Here is a 23071-nt window from a genome sequence, read left to right on the forward strand (position 1 = left end):
GGTTAGGTAATCTTTACCGTTTCTTTCCTGAACGTAGTACTAACTTGTATTTTCTCTCCTGCTCTGATGTCCTGTCTTGTTGTAGGGCTTGACACAGTGTAAGCAGCTCAGTAAGAACAGGTGTGTATGGACTTTGGGATTGGAGAGGCCTAGAAATAATACTGGATCTCTTAGTTGTTCATGCTGCAGTCTTGGACATGTTCCTGAAATTTTCCAGGTCTCATTTTTCTTGTTTGTAAAGCAAGACTAATGACTGTCATCAATTTGCTATAAACATTAAATGAGATAATATTTATAAAACACTTTGTACAGTGACTGGCACGTTAGGAAGAGTTCAGTAATTGGTACTTATTTTTCTCTTCTCTCATCCTGGTGAAGGACTTCCTGAATGTTTTCTAACGCCTTACCACCAAAGTGGCCTTTCTTTGGTTCCTTAAAATAGTGGTCAGCGAGAGGATGGAGAGGAGGAAGAAATTCAAGCACTTCTGGCTTTCATCAGAAACCAATTTTGGTGGTGCTTGGTGGGAGATCAGACCAAGAGGGGAGGCTAGGCCATCGTGGATTTACTCTTCACCCCCTGTTCCCCTGCTCTGCCAGGCTGGGCTCAGCCAGTGCAAGAGAATTTGCAAGAATAAAATGAGTTTGGCTGCTGGTAGTTCTGCGGTACATCTCTTACATTTGATTTGTGCCATTTTGAAGACAGATTTCTTCAAGGTAAAGGAAATCTGTGGCAAAGTCTATGTTTTATGTATCAGGCTTCAGTTTCTTGATTGGCAGAATGAAGGATTTGAATCGTACAATCTAAAACTGCCTTTCAACTCTTAAAGATTGTACGATGTGAGTAATTGTATAAGTTGTGTCTCTTTCTCCTTTACAAACTGGATAATGAAATATTTAAGTAGATTTCATAATTTTTGCATTGTAAATCAGAAATGTGACCCTTGAGAGGACTGAATACTGTTCGCTGCACTGCCTGTGCAGGGTCTTAGCAGTCGGTATAACCCTTAAGAATACTAACTGTATAGAGAAGATTGAAAGCCGTCATTTCCCAGATGCCACATGTCGGGAAGGATGGGCCTCCTCTTTCCTTTGTCTCTAGCTTTTCCCAGTTAGTGCTACTTCTCAGAAATTAGGCAAGCTGTTATGATTTGGGAATTTTAAGAAAATAGACTAATCTTAGAGTGATGTGATAATAGAAAGAATAGGATATTTTAACATGGAATTCATGAAATGAAGGAAAGTTGATTTTTGTATTCAACAAAAATAGGTAATGGATATGACTTTTTAAAGAAATTTAGTAGTGTTAAAATAAGTACATTTTTGATAGTTTGGAAAAGAAAGTGTGCACATCTATATATAAAAAAAACATTGTGCCTGAAGTTCGTTTATAAACCCGTTGAGTATATGAGTTTTGCCTTAGAGAATAAAATTTATTACATTTAAAGCAGATTTCGATGTGAATATATAAAGAAATACGTCACTTAAGTTGGACTTCAACATTGTTCTATTCATTATCTTCAGTATTTTTAATTAAGAAAAAGTGAAAATACATACTGATTTGATACAGTTTTTTGTATCTCACTTCACCTTAATTGCAGGCAAAGTGAGATAATTGTTGAATCTCAGTGTTAGGTAGCATGTGGCATTTGTACTTAGTCCTCCTGTCATTTCCTGCCCCCACTTCTTTTTTTCCCACTCAGGAAAGGCAGCGTGGAATTCTGTGCTACACAGTGACTCAGGCCCACTGCCTGGCTTTCCTCATTATTTCTGGAGTGTAAACCCTTCCCGCTGTGCTGGGGTCCCTTTTGGTCTTTTGGAATTTGGACTCCTCAATGAGATCTCTCCTTTGTTTTGAGTTGCATGCTTTTGCTACCATTTCACTAATAACGTTGAATTCACACTTGAGTGAGCAATTTTCCAAGAACTAGCTGTGTAAAACATGCATGACTGTGATAGAGATCAAAGCCTAAAACCTTTATTTCATTTTCTTCCAACATGTCTATTATGTATTTTGCATTCTGTTTTATAAAACTTCTTCTTAAACTTTCTATATGTAAATTTAAATACCAATCCTCATTTTTTAATCACTGCACAGATATCTAGTGTTAATGAACTTAATTTAATCAGCACCCACACCCCATTGAAGGATCTTTGGGTTGTTTCCGTTTTCTGTTATTAACAGTGCTGTGTGATGAATCTTGAAATGAACGTCTTTGCATACTTTTCTCAAGATTACTTCTGGAACTAGAATTGCTTAGGTTTTTGACATGTCGTACATGCTTTTCAGAAATTTTATAGCAGTTTTCATTCACATAAGCAGAGTAAAATAGTATAATTCAAGCAGGTGATCACCGTGCACTTAAATGTTTGCTTCTTCACTGAATTTGAAACTCTGGAGCCCATCACAGGTCTTTGTGACTGACGTGATACATAGCGAAGCATATTTATTGAGACAAGTTTTTGCTCTGCGATCCTATATCTTTAAGTCCTAGAAATACCACAGTTTCCAGAAATTTCAACATTGTATTATTTTGGGCGATATGAATACGTTAACGTTTTATTATGTAAATTAATGTTTGTTACATAAATTTTTAGTTTGTGATCTCATAATATAGATTTTTCTTTCAATATGGTTGAGTTACTCCCAGTATATTCAATTTTCGTTAGTGGTTTGAGTATGTTTAAAATGTTAATCCGCTGGTCACTTCCAATTGTTTCTTTTTCTCGTTTCTTTTCATTTTGACAATAAAAGCAGTTTCTAGGATGTTGGAAGTATGTAGAGGAAAATAGTCATTTTCCTTCCACCTATCCCCTTACTTAGTCTACTTTTAAATGCAGCTTTGAACTAAAGAAGTCATCGATTTCAGATACCAGTTGAAGGTCTTCTTGCCTTTTGTGTAATGGCAAAAAGAGAATACTTTTAGTGAAAGTATCTTTCTCTTTAATTCTTTATTTTGGTTTATATTATGATATTTCCAAATGAGCGAATATCAGTAAATATGTACCATATTAATGCTCGGGGTTAAAATATAGTCTACAGGTCTTCTTTTTCTTCTCAAGTTTTTCACGTTCTGTTTTTTTTTTGTTTTTTGGTTTTTTTTTTTAGGAAGTGTACTATCTTTTTCAGACAATGAGTACGTTTCTTTAGTTAAAAATGAGTGCGTTTCTTTAGTTAAGAAACTAACTTGCAGAATTCTGTCCTGTTAAAGAGGTGTAATTACATTTTAGTTAAGGACTAAGTATAAAAGGGAAGGGGAAAAATAAAACATTTTAAGAAAAACTTTAAAAATACATTCAGTGTTGTGGAAATCTTAGATCTTATGAATATTTTTGCACGGTTTAGACATCCTTTAATTTTCTTCCAGCTTGTGTAATGAATACAAAATCTTGTGGTTTGTGTAATTTGAAACACATTTAAGCAGTGTGAGGTAGGAACCCTATGAACTAGAATAGGTCAAATTTGAGCTACATTTTAAGAGATATCTTTTTTTTTAAGGTTTATTTTAAGTGATGCATAGATACCTTATCTACTTAATTTTGTTAGGAAATAGAAACCTTAGTTAAGTTTCCCACCATTTACTTTGAAAAAGTAAAACATGGTGGAAGTTTAAATTAATACCACTTTCTAAAACAATCTTACACGGACCTCAGATGCACAGAATTAGATTAATCAGACTCTGTGGTACATGGTACACTGTCATCGTTGGTCCATGAGTTGCTCTTTTAAATTTTGATTGTTTATTTATTAATTTTGAAAATTTTTGGGTGAACATCTGTGACCTGGAAAGTATAACTTGCATCTTCTAGATTCTACCATTCCCATCTAGAACTAGAATTGCTTAGGTTTTTTACATACTATCAACTTTCAGAAATTTTTATACCAGTTTTCATTCACCTAGGCAGAGTTAGATAGTATGATACTTAAACATATGATCATTGTGCACTTAAATGTCTGCTTTTTCACTGACTTTGAATCTATGGAACCTACGAAAGGTCTCTAAGACTGAGATGATGAACAGAGAAGTGTATTTTTTGAGCCACGTTCTTTCTCTTTGAGCCTATATCTTTAAGTTTCAGAAATGCCACTTTCCAAAATAACTCTCCTGCCATTCCCCTCTCCCCACCAGGTAATCCACACTTTTGAATTTTGTATTTTTTTTATTTCCTTATATTTATACACATATACACACATATTTTCATCACATGTATATATGCTTATATGATATATTGTTTAGCTTGTTTTCCAACTTAATAAAGGGGCATAATAATTTATATAGTCTTTAGGGACTTGGCTTCTATTTCTACATTACTGCACTTATGGGTACATGTATGTTACCAAGATTTTTCCGTGTCATTGTGTATGTAGCTATGGTTCATTCATTTCACATATATGACATATTGTTTCATTATGAGAGTATACTATTATTCATCTATATTTTCCCATTGTCGAATGTTTATGTTTTTTTTTGTTGTTGTTGTTGCATTTGTCCTGTTTTTGTTCTATGTTATTTTTTGCTACTGTGATTGGTGCTGCTGTAATATTTTGGTGCTTATCTTTTGCATGCATGCAGAAGTTTCTCCTAGAGGTGGAATTTCTGGGTCCCCTGGAATGCAGATATCCAACTTTAGATAGTAATGCAAAATATTTTCAAAAATGGTTTTACCAGTTGACATTCTTATACACTCAGTGATATATAAGAAAGCCAAATAATTCACAAGTTCTTCGACTGCTGTAACTTCTTTGAGATGCGATTTGTTAAATTGTAACTGGAATCTTAAAACTGCATGTTTTTTGACCCATCTCTCTCTTTTAAGGAAATAATCAGATTCCTTAATGTCTTTACATCTCAGTCTCCAATTTTCCTTTCCTCTGTATACTGTCCCTGTAGAAGTCTCATTCAGTTTCCCTTTTCAGACACCTTATCGATGCTGATGATACTCAGATATCTGTCTCTAATTCACACCTCTTTTCTGAACTCCAAACCCATATATCCAACTTGATGTCTAACACATAGCTCAAAATTAACATGTCTAAAATGTTAATTGCCTCATTTTCATTTTACCCCCTCCAAATTCGTTTCACCCTTAGCTTCCCCCATCTCAGTTAATTGCGATTCCTTCAGAAACCTTGGAATCGTCATTGACTCCTCTTTTCCCCTCATGACCCCTGCCTAGTCTGTCTACAAAAGTACTGTTCCTTCCACTTTCAAAATATATTTGGACCTCTGCTCCTGGTCAGGATAGCGTAATGGATACTGGGCTTGCCCTCTGGCTGAAAACTATAAAGTATGTGAAACACCTGTTTAAAAGCTTTAGCAAACAGGCAGTGCAGGAATATAATCCCTGAGAGATGGGAAGCATACACAGTGAACCCTGTGTTTACGCTGGTTCTGTGCCTGGGGACAATTTCCTGACCGCAGCACAGCAGACCGTGGGAATCCAAGTCAAACACGGTGGTCTTGCTGAGCTGAGGAGGCAGAAATCAAATTCTGGGGCTGCTAAAGCAGTGGAGACCTGCAGAGTACTTTCCAGAATGGAGGAGGCAGCATAGAGCTGAGGCATCAGAAGACTGTGAGGCTGTTCCCCGTGGCTCCTTGGACTACATTTGTGCAGGGCAGCAAGACTCTGCAAGGTGGAGAGTAGATGCAGTAATTTAGAATGGAATGAGAGTACTAGAGGTTGAATTGCACAGTGTTGGAAGATGACATTCCAGCACAATTCAAGTGGAAAAGACTTTGTTAACACCCAAGCATTGAACTGAGACACCACGCTTTGGGAGTAGAGACCATCCTTTATTACACTGTAACAGTGTATTATTGGTCTGGGTCCCGTCAGGAGGTGGAAATCAACACAGAATTGGAATAGAGGAAGTTTAAATAATTATTAAACTTTACTAGGGGAGTAACTATAAAAATGTAAAGTGAGCTCTAAAGGGTACCCTAGCACTGAGGGAGATTGCCAAAGGAAGCACAAACTTGTAGAAGGTATCCCCTCCCTAAGGGTGGGCTTCAGATCTCATTGAAAAACGTATGATTTCATTCCAGTGGAAAATTAGTGGATCGCCTGAGCACAACTGGTTCACAGAAGCCAGAAGGCAGGAACCAACCCTCTGGTGTACAGGCCAGCTGAGGCTGATAAACTGGTGGCAAGTGGATCAGGGCGTTGTGACCCCGCTTGCTGCCAGAGTGTGATACCTGTGTTGAGAGGGATGCAGAAAACAGCCCTCTGGGGGGCGGGTGAACCCAGGCTGGTGGGTGGGGAGCAGAAAGGAGTCAGGGAGCTCTGCTGGTGGGAGGCTTGGGTTGCACCAGTGTCTGCGTTAGGAGGGATGCAGCGAGGTGGTCACTGGGTTCAGGCTTGGGCTTTGAGGTTGTGAAGGATTATGCCGTTTGGGCTTGCTCATGGAACCAGATGTCCCCATACACAGGCACCACTGACACCCCCTTCCTCCTACAGTGAACTTATGATGCCCTTCACTGATAAAACTTAACATTGTGCTCACTGTAAAAGAGAAATGCTCGAAGAGTTCAATCCATTATCTCCGAGCATGTACTGAAGGGCAGATTTGGAGTTGAGAGGCAACAGATTGATAATTGACACAAAAAGCTAGAGTGAGCTTGCTCAACAAGGCTTAAAACCAGGCCTCAAAAAATGGGGAGGAGTGCCAGTGTATATCTGCCTGCTAGAATGAAGCTCTTATCGCTCTAAAGGAAAACAACACATTTCAGACTCCATTAAAACAAATTATTCACAGGTCCAGCATACAATAACAAATTACCGGAAATAGGAAGAAGCAGGAAAACATAATTTATAATCCAGAAGAAAAATTGTCATTGAAAACATATATCTTGAGATGACATTGATATTAGAATTAGCAAATAAAATCATTAAAGCTTTTTAAAGGAAAATGTCTTATGGATGAGGAATCTAGAAAAAATGGAAAGTATAAAAGAAATCAAATGGAAATTCAAAGAATAGGAAAGTATAGTATCTGAAATGAAAACATTTATTGGATGGACTTAAAAACAGCCTAGAGTTGGGAGAAGAGAAGGTCGTGAGCTGGAAGTCAGATCAATGGAAATTATTTTCAAAAAAAAAAAAAAATAGATGGGGAAAATGAGCAGAACCTCAATGACTTATTAACAATATCAAGTCATCTAACATATGTATAATTGGAGTTCTGAAAGGAGGAGAGAGCGAGAACATGGCAGAAAAGGGTTTTGAAAAAGTGATGACCTAAGGTCTCCCGAAATTGGTGAAAAACATCGACCTAGAAATTCAAGAAGTCTAGTGAATCTTAGAAAAAATGAATTCAAAGAAAACCACATTTAGGCACTTAGTAGTCAGTCTTTTGAAAATGAATGATATAAAGAGGAATCTTAAAAGCAGTGTGATGGGGAGGGAATGAGGAAGAGGGTACCACAGGGAAATGATAGGAGTGATGGCCGACTTCTCAGGAGCAATGTGAACTAGAAACAGTGGATTGACATCGTTAAGAAAAAGAAGTAAAAATAAGCCTGTTTATCCAGAATTATGTGTTAAGCAAAAATAAAGGTGAAGTAAATACGTTTCAGATAAACTAGAATTGAGAATTTTATTCAGGCGGAAATGATTTTCAGAAATCTGCCAGTAGACTTCCTCAGAGGCTCCATTATTTGCTCAGGTGAGCACACTATACAGCTGTAGGGCAAGAAAGACTGAGAAAGCAAGGACCTGGCTTTTGCTTCCTCTAGTGAGGCTTCTGTCATCAAGGCATAGATCAATAGATCAGGGCATAGAGAAATCAGTTGTGTGTAGACAACCAGCAGTGTTTGCCATGTATCAATTAAATTTACAATCAGAAAAAGGTGGTCAAGCTCTTTGTTATTTTATATATAGATGCAAATAAAGCAGATAATAAGTCTTTTGTTTTTAGCTTGGCCATTTGCTGATTATTAGAAGGCTTTATAGAAAACCTTGAGACACCACCTTGTATTCCTTCAGTATGTATTCAGTATTCCAGACAGCATGCTACCCCCGGGCATAAAAAGATAAATTATACATCTTGACCTCAGCCTGCTGGAGAGATAAACAGGCAGCTCTTACTGATTTTTTAGTGATATCTTCTAGGCAGTGCATCATCTTTTGCATGGAGCAAATGAATTTTCTTCAGAAACACTGGTTAGAAACAATTCAACTGGGATTGTCAGGCAATATTTCACCGACTAATAGTAACAGCAGCAATGTTTGTGACTGCCTCCTATTGAGGGCCGGGTTTAAATCTCCCACCAATCTTATGTGTTAAGCATTCTCCTCATTTTTGTAAATTGGGAAACTGAGGCTTATACAAGGAAATTGCCCAAGGGCATTCAATTAGTAAGGGAAAAAGGATTCCAATCTGGGACAGTCTGGCTCCAAAGCTGAGTGCTTAACCAGATACAGTGATGGCTCTAGACCGACTTACATTGTCTTGATTAAAGGATGTTTCCTTTTTAGTGTGTTATAAGTTAACTCACACCAGGTATTCTTGGAAGAGTTCCATGTGTTTTGCTTATTCACGTCTGTAACAGTTTTAAAAGAATACTTATAGGGAAACCATTCACTAAAATATAAATAACAATAATTCAGGTCATCTTCAGGAGGATGTCGACTTCATGTTTGGTGTGTTTACCTTTGATTTACTTGAAAAATTTACAGGGAATTTTTCAAGACAAAATTAGAACTGGCCACTGCCACTAACATGCTTTGTGACTCTAAAAGGTGCTAATTTTTCTGGACTTCAGTTTCCTCTCATTTTAAAAAGGTGAACAGGTTTGGATTAAATGATCTGAGCTTCCTTAAATATTAAAATTAAGCCATACATTCCCGGTTTATGGACCATTTGATACTCGAATGATGTAAACCTCTGGACATAAAAACTGAATGAACAAAGCAAGTTCACCTAAATTCAGAGAACTTAGACTGCTCTTTTAATTTAACTCTGTTTAAGCAGCATTTAATTTGCATGAGGCAGAACAGATTTTCTATTTAAGCAGAGTTGCAAACTGGTTAATTGATTATAAAATTCTGATAGACTCCTTGATAAAAATTCCAAGTCTGAACAAGGAAAGGTCTTCTGTGTGACTACTGTGGAGAGGCAGAAGGGAGTGAGCAGAATTTTCATGAAGAGATGAATCTGAGGGTAGGTAGGGAAAGAGGTGGCATGTTTGGGGAACAAAGGTCTTTGAGCATCATGGTTTGCCATTTTGTTCATACAGAACTATTGCCATTCAATGCAAGCAGTAGAAATGCTATAGTAGAAAAAGATGTAGTTCTAGTTCCTTGGCATCCTCTATGCAGCTGGCAAATGGAGAAGGAGAACTAAAATGGTACTTGGGAGGCTTCTTAATGGTCCACGTTTGGAAGTGACACACATCACTTCGGCTCTCATTCCTTTGGCTAGACTCAGCCACATGGCCACACTGCAAGGCTGGGAATTGCATTTAACTGTGTGCTCAGAGAGAAGGATAGTACAATGTATATAGAGACAGAGGTATACGGAAAGCTAAGTGAGTAGAAAAAAAGTCAAGCAATTATTAACTCTAGGAAAAACTGACAGTTGTACAAGGAAGGTAATAAAGATGGTAACAATACCTGATATTTATTGTGTACTTTAAACAAGGTGCTGTTCTGAGTCCTATATGAGATTCCCCTCATGCCATTGCGCTTTCTAAACTGCATTGATAGACGTGTACGTACCTGGCATGAGAGAAACTATCAAGAGAGAGAAAATGAAAACGATGTATGGTGTTTATTATATATGCCTTATTTTCATGTGGAACAGAGATAGTTTTGTAAAAATCACTAAATAATGGAAACTAACACTGAAAGGGAGCTAAAACCAGATTTCTAGGCCTGGGTTTGATTCACACTTTATTGCCCACATCATTTAACTTTTGGGTAAATTTTCTTCATTTTAATGAAAACGATGATCTCTTTTAACTACTAGAGTTCCACAACTAGGGGTTAGACCAACTTTTGTTTTTAAATGATAAGTCTTAATGTGAAAATATAGTTTTCAAAGATAGTTTTGGATACAGCATGGCTTTTAGTCATAATACCTTGTTTAATTCTTACCTAATGTCTAGAGTTGTAGTTACTTAGCTACATGATTTTCTCAATGCCATTTAAGATAAGCATTCATATAATTTAAATTTTCATCCAGTATTTTTTTTAATCTACTAAAGTATAATGTAGAAAAGTGTATAAATCACAGCGTACATACAGCTCAGTGAAGTTTTACAGTGAGCACACTCTGGTTACCAGCACCCAGCTCCTGTATTAAGAAACATTAAGAACATTACCAGGAACTCCTAGGACTGACATCAAAGTGTGTTAAGCACTAGCTCATATTTCCAGAATCAGTCAAAGGGTATATAATCTGTCATTTATAAGATGGATAAATTCCGAGGATCTAATGTACAGCATGGTGACGATAGTTAATAATCATAGTGTACTGTGAACTTGAAATTTGCTAAGCGAGTATGTCTTAAGCGTTCTCACCACATATGCAAGGGTAACTATGAGAGGGAAGGGATGTGTCAATTTGGGTATAGTAAATATTTTGCAGCGTATACATATATCAAGTCATCATGTTGTATGTTTTAAACATATGCCATATTTTGTCACTTATATTCAATAAAGCTGAAAAAAAAATCACCATTACCAGTTGCTTCCATCAGAAGATCAACTACTAGCCTGACTTCTAACATCATAGGTTAGATTTTGAACTATATGTAAATGACATCTAGTAGTGCCTGTAAACACATATGTGTGCACACATCTCTTATAAGTATAAAAATATAAATACATATACCTAAACACTTGTACCCACTTATACTTCTAATTTTGGGGGGCAGAGGGGTTGCCATTTCTGGTTCTGGCTTCCCGAGATGATACATTTAAATTTGTTGAGATTTCCTACTGATTGATATTGATTGTATAAGAAGTATACGCATTTATTATTCTTTTATTACTTGCGAGTACTGGTCATAAAAGCATAATTATCAAATATGAAAACTTTTATCCCAGGTCCAGTGGCATTGCAGAGCACGGATGGTTGCAGGAGCCAACTTTTACATTGTCGGACGAGACCCCGCTGGCATGCCTCATCCAGAAACGGGGAAGGATCTGTATGAGCCAACTCATGGCGCCAAAGTGCTGACAATGGCCCCCGGCCTGATCACTTTGGAAATAGTTCCCTTTCGAGTTGCAGCTTACAACAAAAAGAAGAAGCATATGGACTACTATGACTCTGAACAGTAAGTTTTATATTCTCTGCACAGATCTGTAAAACACCTTGTGCCCTGAGCTGCTTCCAGGGCTTTAATGGACTGTCTCATCTTTACAACACCTTTACTGATGACAAGCTTCGTTGTACCCATTTCAGAGAAGGGCAAACCAAGGAAAGTAATTTCTTAGTATTCCAGAATTTAGAAATAAAATTGAATCTGGTTTCAAGAATTTTGTTGTGAACTATTTAAGGGTAGTATTGACATATCTATGTCTGCCATACCTACTGTAGCTTACTGACCATATGCAAGTGGTCCAAGAGCTTGGTGATGATTACTCTGGTAAGCCCGGGACATCTGTGTAGTCAGAGAGAATTTAACATTCTTGCAACCACTATGTGATGCAGGTACTGACATACTTGCTTTACTGGTATTAATTATTTCCGACAACAGTCTTGTGGGGTAGGTGCTGTTGTTGTCCCCATTTTATGATTAGTAGTATGCTAAGGCACGCAAAGATTAAATAATTGTGTAAGGCCACAGAGCCAATAAATGTCAGCCCAGAAGTTTGAACCCAACCATCACGGCTCCAGAGCCGGGGCTCCTGACCACTCACAGTGCAACCTCCTTCTTCAGAGATCTTAGGAGGAGCAAACACTAACAGGCTTTTCGTATAAATTATTGGTAGTATTGACCATGGATTAATATGTCCCTTTGATGAAATTGTATTAATTTCTGTCTGTAGATGATATCAATAGGTAATAAATACACTCTGTAAATTTGGAGTGTCAGTGTGAGGCTCTAGAATCAGAAATTGTGGGTTCTATCCCAACCTTGCTGTGCAGCTGGAGAGTCCTGCATGACCTCTGGCCTTGTTTTCTTATCTCTAGAATAATGGCTATGGACAAGGTGATACCCTCCCAGCTCAGAAGCTCTAGTTTTTCCCATGATCTATAGCACCTAGTTATTTTTATTACTTAGTAGGTACTTACATATATGAGTTATTTTCTTATTGATGGTTATTTAGTTTCTCTGCATTTTTTTAAAGTATGAATTATACTTTATGCTCAGCAGATAGAGTAAATAATTATTTTTTATTTATGCTTTATCAGTGTCACCTCTACTAACAGGTACTAATTGAAATTGACCATGGTCTGATAACCTTTAATCTAAGAATGCTCATTCTTTTTTTCTATTATGGTGCTTTACAATTGCCTCCGTTTAGAAAGGACCTTGACCCTGACCCTGTGTTCTCATGTGGTATGGCCCGCCCATTTTATAACACTGGGGACAGTAAAGAAAAAGATACCTTTTTTAAAAAACATTCTTTCGTTTCTAGGAACATGAAGTTTAGTGTCACTTAATTTCTTCGAGATAAATGATAAAGATAGACTGGATAAAGAAAGACTGTTATCAGTGGAGTCAGGGAAATTTGTTGGCTTCTCATTTGATGATGTAAATCATTCTGGAGAAAATGCACAATTGCAGGCTTTTCTGAGTGATAAACTGTAGCCAAAGTCCCAGAAAATCTTGAGTCAATGAACAGAAAAGACTTACGTTACTGGCGTGGGCAAGCGTAAAATAACTAAGTCTTCCCTATGACATAGGTATTGAAATTCAAGACTTGAGCAGTTCTAGACCTTTATTTTCTGAATATCTGAAATGTGACCCAGATTGCAGTATAGTTCTGAACCACACAATGAGAAGAATTTGCAATAAACCAGAACACTTTTACCCTTGTGCAGAATCAGTGTTTGCCAACACCTAGAAATAGTTCTAAATCGTGGCATATTTAGTGTTGTTTTGGCCTAAAAATATGTGTGTATGTGTGTGTGTGTATTTGCATACATGCATACATACATATATACATATATACACATGAACACTATGATTTCTCATTCTTAAATAATGCACCTATAAAAATCATGTGGCAAGAGTTGTAAATAGACTACTTCTACTAAAAGTGCCTTAGAAGCTTTAAAGACAGAATTTTGAGAAAAATAGGAGCAATTGTAGTAGACCTTGAAACTATATCACCATAGAAGGTGATTGAAAATGAAAATATAAATTAAATCTTAAGGACAGTAAAAAAGGTTTTTTTGTGGTTAAAGTTATATAGGGTCACCATCAGAGGTCCTAACACAGTAGTGAACCCTTATCCACATTTTCTCTTTCCATGGTTTTAGTTACCTGTTGTCAACTGTGTTCTGAAAATATTAAATGGAAAGTTCCAGAAATGTACAATTCAGAAATTTTAAATTACATGCCATTCTGAGTGTCATGGTGAAATCTCGTTCTGTCTGGCGTAGGATGTGAATCATCCCTTTGTCCAGCATGTCTATGCTGTAAATGCTCCCTCTCTGTTAGTCACTTAGTAGCTGTCTCAGTTATCAGACTCAACTGTTGTGGTATCACAGTCCTTGTGTTCAAGTAACCCTTATTTTACTAAATAATGGCCCCAAAGCACAAGATTAGTGATGCTGGCAATTCTGATGTGTCCAAGAGAAGCCATAAAGGGCTTCCTTTGAGCGAAAAGGTGAGTACAGTACAAAATGTAGTTTGAGAAAGAGACCACATTCACATAACTTTTATTACAGTATATTGTTATAAGTGTCCTATTTTATCATGAGTTGTTGTTAATCTCTTACTGAGTAATTTATAAGTTAAATTTTATCATAGGTATATATGTATAGGAAAAATAGTTCGGTATTATCCGCTGTTTCAGGCATCCACTGGGGGTCTTGGAATATATTCCCCTTGGATAAGGGGTACTCCTGCACTTAGTCTGGGGACAGGCCTACACATCAGCTGAGAACCCTGAGGAGTGTAGCATCGCCTTTCTTCAGTTATAAAACATGTAGTGAAAGAGATGGAATGCTAGGCTGGCCTGCTCTTTGCTTTTCACCCAGCATGCAGTTTCTTTAATTCCTTACAAGACATTATGAACATAATTCGTTTTGAAAGTAATGATATGTCACTTATAGAGTAAGGAGTGGGAAATAGAATCATTCACCTAGCAGCTAAATACTTAAAACTTAGGTGAATGCGTTAAGGAAACAAAACCAGTTAGAACTTTTCTGTTACATGTCCTTGTGCTGGTATGTTTCGTTGCTGAGGCTTCTTCGTATGATTAGCTGAATTAATCACACGCAGGACCCTAGAATTCAGCTGTATGTAGTTAGTTGACTGATGTGTTGGGAGGCCCTTGATAACTTTCATGTTTTGTTAAATCTGTGTAGTATTGCTTTAAGTCTCTCTTTTAATCATTCAAAAGCTAAATAATTACATCAGTTCTCATAAGATTTTCCAATGATGAATTCTATATTAGTTGCATGAGTGGCTCATTTTCTTGGAATTTTTTTGAGTTACCAAATCTTAATAAATTGTAACCTGGGAAGCTTTAAAGCTGCCTTAGTTTTTTAATTTTTTATATTGTGTTCAAATATAATTAAGTTGATGAGACTATGTTGGAAAGTGATTAAAATTTTGTGGAAAGGCGATAGTCTTTGATGTAGTGAGAAAACAGATATTAATTATGCACATATGAGGTTGTCTTATGTTTGATTAATGGACATTATTCAATGCCAACTTTTATGTAATTAATAATTTTATAGCTTTTGATTTGACTAAATACCAGTGTAATACAAGGCTTAGAGAGAAAAAACAAACTTCATGAAGATTTCAGGCAAGATATTATTGATAGGAATTATGATAAAAATCATCTGTTTGTACTTATGAAGTTTAGTAAATTCATATTATAACAGTGACTCAACTTTTTTAGGACTCAAGTAGTTTTAAGACTTCAAGATTAAAGCCTATTCGTTCAGATATTACAAACAAATCTTTAGAGATAATTCTTTTTTTTGGTAATTTTTTTCTCCTTTATGCAGTAAATCTTTGTATTTGGGAAAATGTAAAATTATGGCTCCGATTTTTGAAATGGCAACTAACAAAAGGAGAGCACACGTGAGTAGGAGCGCCTTGTGGAAATGGGTAGAAAAGGGACAGGCAGGTGGAAATGTTTGCTGTCCAGTTATTTCCACATTGTCAATAGAGTCTTTCATATTTTTTAATGCTGGAGTATACCTTATATCATGTACTATTAGTGTCATTTTTTTAAAATAACATTCTAATCGTCGGCATCCTTCAAGGCCTTTTCACATATTCTTCCCTTCTTTTTATATATTTTCCACAGTAGAGCTCATCTATTCTCGTGGTTTCTGTGTGGTGACTTTTAAAGCTATATATACTTCAGTGTTTCAATACTTCAAGTTGCTAATTGCATTAGCTTTCTATTATGGTGTAACTCATTACTATTGGCTTAAAACAGTATTCACTTATTACCTTACGGTTCTTTAGGTCGGAAGTCTGGGTGGCCTAACTGGATTTTGGCCAGGCTGGGCTCTTATTTGAAGGTTCTGGAAAGAATCCTTATTCAGGATGACCCTTGTTGTTGGCAGAATTCAGTTCTTTATGGTTGGAGGTCTGAGGTCCTCTCTCCTTACTAACTGTTGGCTGAGAATTCTCTCTGCTCCTGGAAGCCACTCTTAGGTCCTTACTTGCGGGCTCCTGCATCTCAGTAATAGAACCTCCCTCATGGTGAATCTGTACGTATCATGCTTTGAATCTCTCTGGCTTCCCTTTCTGCTATCAGCTAAGAAAATTCTTTGCTTTTAAAGGGTCAAGTAATATGGCCAGACCCACTCAGATAATTTAACTAATAATGGCTAATAGGTTAGTAACTAATTGCATCTGCAAAATTCTTTTACTATATGATGACATGTTGTGTGGTAGTAACACCATAGAGCGAAGGTCATGAGGCCATCTTAGCATTCTGTTGACCTCACTAATGGCATTTCTGTTTACAGTCTTGATATTACTTAAAATGCCTAGAACTGGCTTTACTTTTTCTGGTGTCTATCTTCAAATCCTACGTTTTCTTGGTTACTTATTCTTTCCATTATGTTGACTCGTAAAGTCTTTTATTTTTGTACCTCACTCTTCATATCCAAGTTTTGTCATTTTGACCACTGAAATATTTCCTGTATGAATTATTTTCTTTCCCTTTCTTGCCACGTAGTCTTTTCACTACACAAGTATTTCTGTTAGGGAACTGGGGATCTTTCTTTTCCATTATTTCATAAAATGCTTTGTTTTTATCATTTTTGACATTTCTTCTGAAAACTTGTAGAAGTTTTGTCTGTAATTGTGTGAACTTACTGAGTCTAGATCTGTGTAGATTTACTTCATGACCATTAATAGATAAGATCTAATTCAAAATCTATTGTAGTTTTTAAAAATCTATTCTTTGTTTTACTATACATTTTGAATCATAATTAGGGATATACTAGTATGTATATTTTTGAAAATCAAATTATTTATAGTACTTATATAACTATCTTGTTTTACAGTCAACAGGTTATATTGAAATCAAAACAAAACTTTCTGACATTGCTATACTTTATCCATTTGTTAACTATCGAGTCTTTACTATGTACATGCAATTGCTAGGTGTGGGCACAGTAGTGGGAAATAGGCAGATATTATTTTTACCCTCATGAGGCTTCTATTCGAAAGAAGACAGGCAATAAGCCACTAACAAAACAGTTGATTTGGTTAAGTGCTTTGCAGAAGACTTTCAGGAAGCTCTGCTAGCATTTGTCTGACCAAGTCCGGTTTATCAGGGATGAGTTCCTGGAGCAAGCGACATTTGAACTGAGCTCCAGAAGATGAGTAGGCATTCCCTCTGTAAAGAAGGAGGTAATAGCATTCTAGACTAAGGGGTAAGTAAATAGGTGCAAAGGTCCTGAGGTTAAATGACTCACGAGGGTTTGGGAAGAATGCCTAGGAGGAGTAGAACAGAGAGGGAAAAGAGACAGGGACCAGATTAGGCAGGTCTTTGAAAGGTAGGAACTGAAATAGCTTTTTAAAAGATAGTGTTATATAGTGTGCATTAGGTATCAGGAAGTTCAGGTTTTGGATAATTAGGTAAATTAGATTATACAGATTTATTCTCCCAAGACATTAACTAAAAATGCTGGATTAAAGCAAACATATCATAAAAGTATCGTGGTGCTGATAAGACGATCGATCCTTAAGAGCTGTAAGACCAAACTATTAAGTGAGGGCTAGAATTACAGGTACACCAAGCATTGAAGCTGCTTTTGTCCTGGAGGACCTAGCAAACTCGAGTATTGATTTTCATGGTCCTGACCTAGGTGGGAGTCCAACAGAAGACACTTCTGTCAGGCTGGGACTGTGTAAGAGGAACCCGAAGTGAACCCAGTCTACCCCCTGCCCCCAGGAGAATGTGAGCAGAGCACTGAGCTTAGCCTCAAGAGCTCAAAACTCTGCTCCAGTGGGCCAAACTCCTATTACCTGGGTGGTATCAAAACAAAACAGATAAACAGCCAAAAAGTCCTCATCCCATGAAATGAGTTTTAGGTGGCTCTTGACTAGGCATGCCTCAAAGTGTTCAGCAGAAGCGAACAGAAACGCTTCCTGGAGCGTTTCACCTTTGTCCTAGGCCTCAGTTTATTTCCATAAATAATTATACAAGCTTAATAAACAATTGCGGTCAAAACAATAAAGTATATAAGAAAACAAAGTACCAAAACCGGAAAAAATGGAAATTGTAGTCAGCAGAAGCAGACCTGCACAGACTTCACATGCAGGAATTACCAGACACAGCCTGCAAAAAATAACTATGCTTGCAGTGCTTATAAAAACAAAGAGGCATATGGCACATAAACATATAGAAATTACCTAGAAATATAGAAAAGAGAAAGATGGAAGGGGAGGTCAGTGTTGTCCATAAATTTCCAAGACCCTAGAATTTAAATTGAGAGGTTTATTCTCAGAAATACGGGTTTTCAAACCAGGGAGATGCAGCTTCCTGTACAAACCAAAAGTTTGTTCTGAAGAGGGAGAGGTAGGGCAAGGTGTGTGGAGGCAAAAACCACCAGAAGCTAACGTGTAAGGGGAATGATTGCTAAGGGATGCAAAGCTGTAAGTATACACTATACACTTTCTGTTGGTTAGTGCAGTGGGGCTTTCTAGTCTTTGCCAATTTAGGATCAGTAGGTTGATAGGGTCACAAGACATGTTCACAGATTGGTGTCATTAAGACCTGGTCAGCAGAGGGTGTCACAAGACATGGGCCCCTGCGTTGGTTTCCCTTGGTGCTTGCAAAACAGACTTGTAAAACAGGTAATGGTTAAACAGACAATACAGGGGGCACAGTTTGCCAGGGAGACAACAGTCAGGGTTCAGACCGCAAAGCTGCATAGTCGCTTGAGAAGAGCCAGAGACCAAATTGCAGAAAAGGTATTTGGTCACCAAACAGATACTAAAATCCTCACTGTGAAGGTGTGTTTTAGTGCAGGCAGGAGTTAATGGTAGCTTAGGTTTGGGTAGGTTGCTACAGGGTGATTGAAAGAAAGATTGACTCAAAACATCTCTAGGAGGCACAATCATTAGCACTTAAAGTATAATTGCTATTTTAATGGAGGCTGATTTTCTTCTTACTAAATATATAAATATCTCTCCATAATCCCCCCTTATTTCAAAACAACAACAACCATTTTAGTTCAGTATTCTCTGGAATTCCAGAGGTGACAGGCAGAGGTTTTTAATGGAAAGAACTGGTAGGTATAAAATGCAATGCATTGTGGTCCTAACAACATCATTATTGTATGCAAAGTAAATTTTAAGTTTTCTATAGCAGAACAAATATTTTGATTCTGAACGTGTTCCGATGGCAAGATTCTGATTTTAAACAAAAGATTTTGTGGAATTTGTTGTCATTTATCAAAAATAGACAGTGATCAAGTGTGCGTATTTGGGCATTTTATGCTCTTAATTATCATTATTTGCAAATCGAAAATAGGTGCTTTTTTTTTTCCCCTCGAGATTTTTTAAATTCTTATTTGGAGCTAATCTAGGCGTTCTGAGGGTACTACAAGTCCTGGTTTCTAAATAAATGAGGAAAGTCACATGTGTCACAAAAGTAGAAAGCAAATAATGAAACAGATCTTGGTGACAAGTATCAAGGGCAGTGTTTAACATAGCTAGACCACCATCCTTGTTACCTAGAATGCAGCACTTGGATTCACCTAATTTTCTGGTTAACTTGTAAACAATTAAGCAGTTTGGGCTACTGTTTTTTTAAAACCCTTTGAAAATGTATTATTTCTGTCTGTATCACTTCCTTTACTGGCTTAGCTGCAGGAAGCAGCAACTCGTACAAGAAGCTGCATCCAAGGATGTCAGCGTGCTGCTCAGAATAGTCCACAGCAGTCTGCTGAGAGGGAGCTCAGCCATATGCCTCATCTTAGACAATTTTTTTGGTGATGTGCATCTGAGAGCTTCTGCAATTAGCTTCCTGAAAACTGGGATCCATTCTTGAGTAATCAGGGCCTTCTTTTGGAAGCAGATGAAAAGTCATGTATTCTCTTCTAGGTGAAAGCACAGAAGCTTCAGATTTTTCCCATCAAGATACTTGTGGATCCTTATGAAACCTGTCCATTGGCACTAGGTTAAAAACCCCTATTCTCAAGAGATACAGAGAACAGATTGGTGGTTGCCAGAGGTGGGCGCAGTGGCTAAAGAGGCTCAGAATAAGTCATGGGGATATAATGTACAGCATGGCGACTATAGTTAAGAAATAATATATTGCATCTTTGAAAATTATTAACAGAAGATCTTAAAAGTTCTCATGACAAAAAAAAAATTGTTTTCGGTTAACTGTATGATGATGGATGTTAGATAGATGTATTGTGGTGATCATTTCACAGTACATACAAATATCCAGTCATCAGTACAACTGAAACTAATGTTGTATGTTAATTACATCTCAATAAAAACAAAACAGAACTAAAAAACAAACAGGAAACCCCTGTTCATCCATACTGTGGTAGATGATAGAGTTCGTGACCCTTCGTGGTAAAGAAAAGGGAGTTGACTGCAATGACTTCAGGAAGCCCTGGCAATTTGATATTTGACTGAATGTCTGATAGGAGCTCTTCTCTAACTTTTATTTATATGGGTGTCAGAGGGAAACATGATGAATGAAAGATTTTGGTTAATGAGATTCTAGTAATTAAATTTTTCTTGTATTTCGAGCAAAGGGCTTTGGTGTGGAAATAAAAATGATTAAATTCATCATGTCTGATGTCAGCTAATGCTTTTTAGTTCCTGGAAAGAAAGCCATAAATAGCTATGGTTTTGAAGAGGTGATTTTTTTTTCACCTCATTCCTAAGAATTCTTAGTGTTTTTGATGTACAGTGTATTATATATAAGCCTCTTTCAAGTTGGACGAAAAGTTAAATAAACCCAAAATAGTTCATTAGATGCTTTTATAAGTCGCCATCATTATTTTTAGTTTTATGAGAGAAGAAATTCCTCTTCGCTTCTTTGATTGCTTCTCGTCTAGTTAGCATTTTTTAAAAAGCTGGTCTAATTGAATATGAACCTTCAGAAAATACACTTGAAGAGCTCTCTGCTGACCCCAGCTCTTGTCAATGTGAACACTTGTGCTGGTGGCTGGGATGGCCACATATGTGGACTGAAGGACAGCAGATGGTTGTAAAGATTCAAAATCTTCAACAAGTGGAGTTAGTCAAGATGCTGGCCACATGTGTGTGATCCACATGGGACAAGAGGCGGGTCCCATAGGGTCCAGCATAGTCTGCTAGAAGGTCTGGTTTTTTTCCCCCCTCCCTGTTCTACCCTCCACGCCCAACTCCACCCCCAACTTTTTAAAGAGTAGGCATTCTGTCAGCTGTGGATTCAAGGAATCGATGACCAAGTAGTTTTGAAAAGAGAAAAAACAAACATACTTGGATTTCTTTTTTCAGGTGCTATGATAGATTGGTTAGCTAGTATAATTAGATGGCGTAATTCGAATAGCTTTGTAGTGAAAGCCTAAGGTCCTTTAATTAATACCCTTTTCTGCTTCTGGCCGATTCTGGATTATTCACAGGTAAAGTTCAGGGCTAATTTTAGATCATTATTGGAAGGCCTCAGTTTTTACTTGATTTAGTTATTTATGTAAAATGATGCCATTTAAATATGTAATTGTAAACACCACGATTTGATTACAGATAGTGACTCTTGTGTCAAGTCCTTGCACCTGACTTCTGACAAAATCCTTATGTGACAGAAGTACAAGTATAAGGCAGAGGGAAATAAATGTGTTTTTCATAGCCAGGGTGGAGTGGAACCATTGCCATGTGGAAGCAGAAACTGCGATTTCATGTGAGGAAATGCTTGTGGCATGCCCGGCAGATGGAGTGTGAAATAGCATCAGGAAAAGAGGTGCGCAGGGACCTTGTTTTTAAAATGCAATTTCAGAAGGAATGTAAGTAAACTTCTGGATTTCAGACAGCTTGGCGTTCTAGGGAAAGAAAAGACTTTAATTGGTCTGGCTTTTTTCCTTTAATCAAAAAGGCAGGACAGTCATCCAGCAGCTGCTGCTGTCTTGTGTCTTATTGCCATCGAGAACAAGTACTTTATGCGTGTGGCACAAGGTTTTCTTTTTTAAATCAGAATTCAAAATTTACATGATCAGAAAGCTCTAGAGTTATAATTTTCCTCAATGAAGGTTATTTAGGGAGCCGATGAGTGGAACTCCTAAGGAACTGAAATATTTAGTCAATGTTATGTCAAATAATTCTCAGCCAAACAAACTGATTTTGCATTATTCTGGAGCAAGGATTTTTAGATGCAGTTGGAAGGATATCTGGACCCCTCAGCAACTTTGACTTCATGTCTGCGCTCAGCTTTGCTGACGCTATCATTAGGCTGGCCCCTCCGGCCTAGAGATAAGTCACCTGTGCTGATGGATCCTCTTATCAGTTCATTCCCACACAGCTTCTTGTCACCCTCAGAAGGCAAACGTCCGCCTTTCTTGAGAAAGTTGAGACCATCCACATTAATTACCTGTCTCCCTTCTAACTCCAAATCATCACTATTTTGTCTTTTCTTCATTCTTGACCCTGCTGCTTACTGAAGCTCCTTTCGCATTGTTCTTCACTGCAGACCTTCCCCATGTTTCACTTCTCTCCTGTCTCCTCTCTCCTGGCTTTCAGCCTCCTTCCCTTTCTCATTCTTTCCATTTATTTTCTTCTGCCTATACACTTACTGAGACCTCACTTTTCCTTAAAAAAAAAAAAATCACTTTTCTGCTTGGTCTCTGCTATTTTACCATTCCCTCTCTCTTCACCATCCACTGAACCTATAAAGAAAATGTAAATTATGAATTGTAAATCCGGTGGTTCCCCCCTCCCCTCAGGGTCATCTTCCTTAGCCCCCCTGTGGCCTTTTAAGTTCCCCTTCTTTCATGACCTTCATAAAATCATCTTGGTTTTCTTCCCAGTCCTTTGACAAATGCTTTCTCTTTTGCTGAGCTAATCTATTTCTCAAATTTAATTTTCATTTTAGTGTTAAGTTTACGAATTGCATTCCTAACTTCAACCTTTTTGAATTTTTTTGAAATCTCTCATAGTCTTGCTTCTTTTCTTGGCCCATCTCACATGCAGTCAGTTTCTTTTTTTCGCCTTAAGTTTTAGGCATTTATGTTGTCATTCATGTAAGAGAGAGATGATCACTTACTTCATGTACCAACTATGGCAACCAGCCCATCTGCAGGGGCCAGTAAGTATATTATAGTAGTTCTGACTTTTCTTGCATATTGAACACATACTCAAGTGGGAGACACCGTCTAGATTTAAACTATTTGAATTCACCATGCTTTGAAGCAATATCCATTACCCTTTTCTTTTCATTAATCATCTCTGAAAATTCGTACAGACATTTAAAA

General features: G+C 37.3%; 1 protein-coding gene across 2 annotated transcripts in view; it reads left to right on the top strand.

Moving 5' to 3' along the window:
• PAPSS1 (3'-phosphoadenosine 5'-phosphosulfate synthase 1) overlaps positions 1–23071 on the top strand; it is an 80626-nt gene that overhangs the window by 53904 nt on the left and 3651 nt on the right. For both annotated transcript variants that reach the window (XM_016160832.2, XM_016160833.2), the window contains one exon: positions 11050–11279. In XM_016160832.2, the coding sequence (XP_016016318.1) occupies positions 11050–11279 (230 nt within the window). The remainder of the gene's footprint in view (positions 1–11049; positions 11280–23071) is intronic.

This window comes from Rousettus aegyptiacus, unplaced genomic scaffold, assembly GCF_014176215.1.
Source record: "Rousettus aegyptiacus isolate mRouAeg1 unplaced genomic scaffold, mRouAeg1.p scaffold_m13_p_10, whole genome shotgun sequence".
Classification (NCBI taxonomy): Eukaryota; Metazoa; Chordata; class Mammalia; order Chiroptera; family Pteropodidae; genus Rousettus; species Rousettus aegyptiacus.